The 3,139-nt window shown below is 39.2% G+C and overlaps 1 protein-coding gene across 1 annotated transcript in view; it reads left to right on the top strand.

The window, feature by feature from the left end:
• Nucleotides 1-2,449, top strand: part of dock2-like (dedicator of cytokinesis protein 2) — a 97,495-nt gene extending 95,046 nt beyond the window's left edge. The window contains exons 50-51 of the mRNA XM_070963125.1: nucleotides 575-723; nucleotides 1,242-2,449. Of these exons, the coding sequence (XP_070819226.1) occupies nucleotides 575-723; nucleotides 1,242-1,304 (212 nt within the window). The 3' untranslated portion in view covers nucleotides 1,305-2,449. The remainder of the gene's footprint in view (nucleotides 1-574; nucleotides 724-1,241) is intronic.
• Nucleotides 2,450-3,139: the final 690 nt, after the last annotated feature.

Here is a 3,139-nt window from a genome sequence, read left to right as displayed (position 1 = left end):
CGCACACAAGCAAAATAAAAAAGTCATGACCCGAGAGGAAATACTGTGTTTTTCTTATTCTGGAAAGCAGGAAAAACACACACAAGGTTATGGCAGGAAGTCTAGTGTGTGTCCAAAACAAATTGGCAAGCTTGGGAATTTGGCAGCAATAGCCTGACCTGAGACAAACTCTGATGTAAGGTGGCAAAATTAGTGAATCAGTCATGTCAGATGTTTTTTTTTGTTTGTTTGTTTTTTTCAACTGCGCTGCCCTTTCATGCAGTTTATATTTCATTGTTTCAGTTACATAACCCTGCACTTCAAAGTCATGCATCAGGCCACAATTTGCTGATGTTTCTCTGGACTCCTGCCATGTTGAACCAGGCCAGCTGAGCCAGCACTGACTATGGTGTTAATACGCTACCTCTGATTAGCTCCGCTGACCACAAGCTGTACAGCCTTGCTTAACATACAAACAGTGCCACCAGTGCTGCCAGAGCGCACAGTTCATCAGTAGAGCAGCTGTAAGACCACAATTATTCCCCAAAAAACAACAGGAAGAGGCAGAGGAGACTGAAGCTGTTTCTGTCTCCAGGTCTGTCTTTGACGGTGGTGGGGGGCACAGAGGAGGTGGACTCAGTCAGAGCCAGGAGGGACAGTAAGAGCATGTCTGTCTGTGGGACCTCTGACCGAACAGCAGACAGACGCTCAAAGGGCGTCATTAACCTCCTCTTCAAGTCCAAGGTGAGACCAACAGGTTTAATGCAGTGCTGGGTACTGATTGGTTACATTTTGGGTGATATGCTTATCCACTTTCTTGCTGAGACTGAGTAGAGGAGGTCAGTACCATTGTCATGTCTGTATGCTAGATATGAAACTACAGCCAGGAAAGTGTTAGCATAGCATAAAGACTGGAAACGTGATGAAAAACTTTAGCCCTGCTCTGTCCAAAGGTAAGAAGATACACCTACAAGCACCTCTTAAAATCACTAACTAACACTTTAAATATCGTTTGTTTAATCCAAACTGTATTTTACCTTTGGACAGAGTCAGGCTAACTGTCCAATCTTTATGCTAAGCTAAGATAACTAGCTGCTGGCTGACTATCTAGATTATTACAAGCAATATAAAATGCAAAAGGTCAAAATCCCTTGATATGTATTCTTTGAGCACCAACAGCAACATAATCTTCCAGATCGACATCAAGGACATATTTTAATTTTTTTTTTCCTAAGAATAAACATGTGCATTTGTTTCTACAGAGCTCCAAATCAGAGGATGCGAAGTCCGGTGATCCATCCAAAGACAGTGCCAATCACTTCTGAAGTCCTTTTTATTAATTTCCTGTTTACTTGTTTTTATGCATTTGTTTTACAAAGAAGTTCACAGAAACCTGCAAGGAAAACCAAATTATACACTCACTCTCACGTTCAGCCTGTCAGTCTCAGTGCTGCTGTTGCCTTAATATAATTGATTTTACCTATCAATAAAGGCTATTTTTGTGCCGTGACCTTTTTCCTGGTAATTCAAATGATTCCCAGTGAAGCTAAATGCCATCTAACAGCTTTTCAATCAATTCTGCTTCTACAAGAACGAGCAAACACAAACCATCCCGCTGACATGCTTGATTAAAAAGCTTCTTATTACATAGTTTTCAGCATTGTTGTGACTGACTGAAGTTAATGGAAAAATGATAATTTGATAAAGCACAAAGGTTACAGTGTCCTCCCCAGGGACTTTAAACACGAACACGCTCCCAAAAGCTTTGGCACTGATACAACAAGCAAGAAAGTCTAACAAATTCAAATACAATAGGGAGCAACAGACTGTGGAGTCTAGTGTACAAATATCACAGCATTTGTTGTGTGTGAGGTTAGACAAGCTTTTGGATATACTCTTCTAATCAAAATCACATTATATATTCTGCATGAGTTGCAACAACCACAGCTTTACTTTTATTTGAAATCTATAAACAAAGCAAGCTTAAAGGAACAGTTTGACATTTGGAGAAATATGCCTTTTTTGCTGAGTTATTTATGACAAAATCGACTACCAGCACCTCTTAAGCTTTCCAGTTAACATGTTGTAAACAAACTGATATGTAAAAAGGACAAGTCATGGTTTTGCAGAGGGCTATGCAAATGTTGGTTTTGGTGCAGATTAAACAAACTTCATATCACCAAGCTTTATGTGTTAAACAGAGACGGGCTAGCTGTCTGCCCGTGCTTCCAGTCTTTATGCTAAGCTAAGCTAACAGTATGTAACAAACAGACATGAGAGACATCAACCTTTTCATCCAACTCTTGGCCAGAGGTGGGTAGACTAGCCAAAAAATGCACTCCAGTAAAAGTATTAATACTTCATAACAGTATAAATTCGAGTAGAGGTAGAAGTAGTGATGAAAATAATTACTTGAGTGAGTACCAAAATATCTACTGGAAAAACATGAGGAGTGACAAGATTCATGAGTAAATAAAGGAAAAAGTGAAGAAACATCTGTATTTGTAGTCAATTTTATTTATAATAATTTAATTAGTTACATCTCTTAAGTATGATCACAAAATTTCCATAGAGATTTTAGGGCTACACCAGTATGAGTATGTCAGTAAAAAATTATGAATGTATAGAAATGTAACACAACGAAAGTTGATTTTTCTCCCAAAATATTATTGAAAAGTATGCTGCATTAAACTATTCCAACTACAACTTATTCATAAATGTTACTTAAGTACATATAATTAAGTAACTCATTACCACCCAACTCTGCTCTTGACAGGGACTTCCTGAAATGCTGAACTATTCCTTTAAACAAATAACTACCAGGATGTTTCCCAAGTGAGTGACTGACTCCTCTAAAATGCTGCCTTATAGATCCTGGTCGGTCTTTTTAGGGTCACCTCATACTTAATATGTGAGTATGAGCTCTGCTGTGAGGTAGTTAAGTCATAGAATACTGTGATTTGTAATCTGTGTTGATGCTGCCAGACATGAGCGCGTTGGTTCCCCAAAGAGTCTGTTCTCTCATCACTGAGTGAGAGGGAGCGTGAATAATGAAAGAACAACACAAGGTGGACAGGTCTGCAAGGACAGCGTGTATACAGCTCCCTGGATCTGAGGAACTGTTTTGAGCCAGGGGGAAAAACAAACTCTTCAGGTGGTG

Source organism: Chaetodon trifascialis, chromosome 5, assembly GCF_039877785.1.
Source record: "Chaetodon trifascialis isolate fChaTrf1 chromosome 5, fChaTrf1.hap1, whole genome shotgun sequence".
Classification (NCBI taxonomy): Eukaryota; Metazoa; Chordata; class Actinopteri; order Chaetodontiformes; family Chaetodontidae; genus Chaetodon; species Chaetodon trifascialis.
The sequence above is the reverse complement of the archived record's forward strand: the minus strand, read 5'-3'. Positions and strand labels throughout refer to the sequence as shown.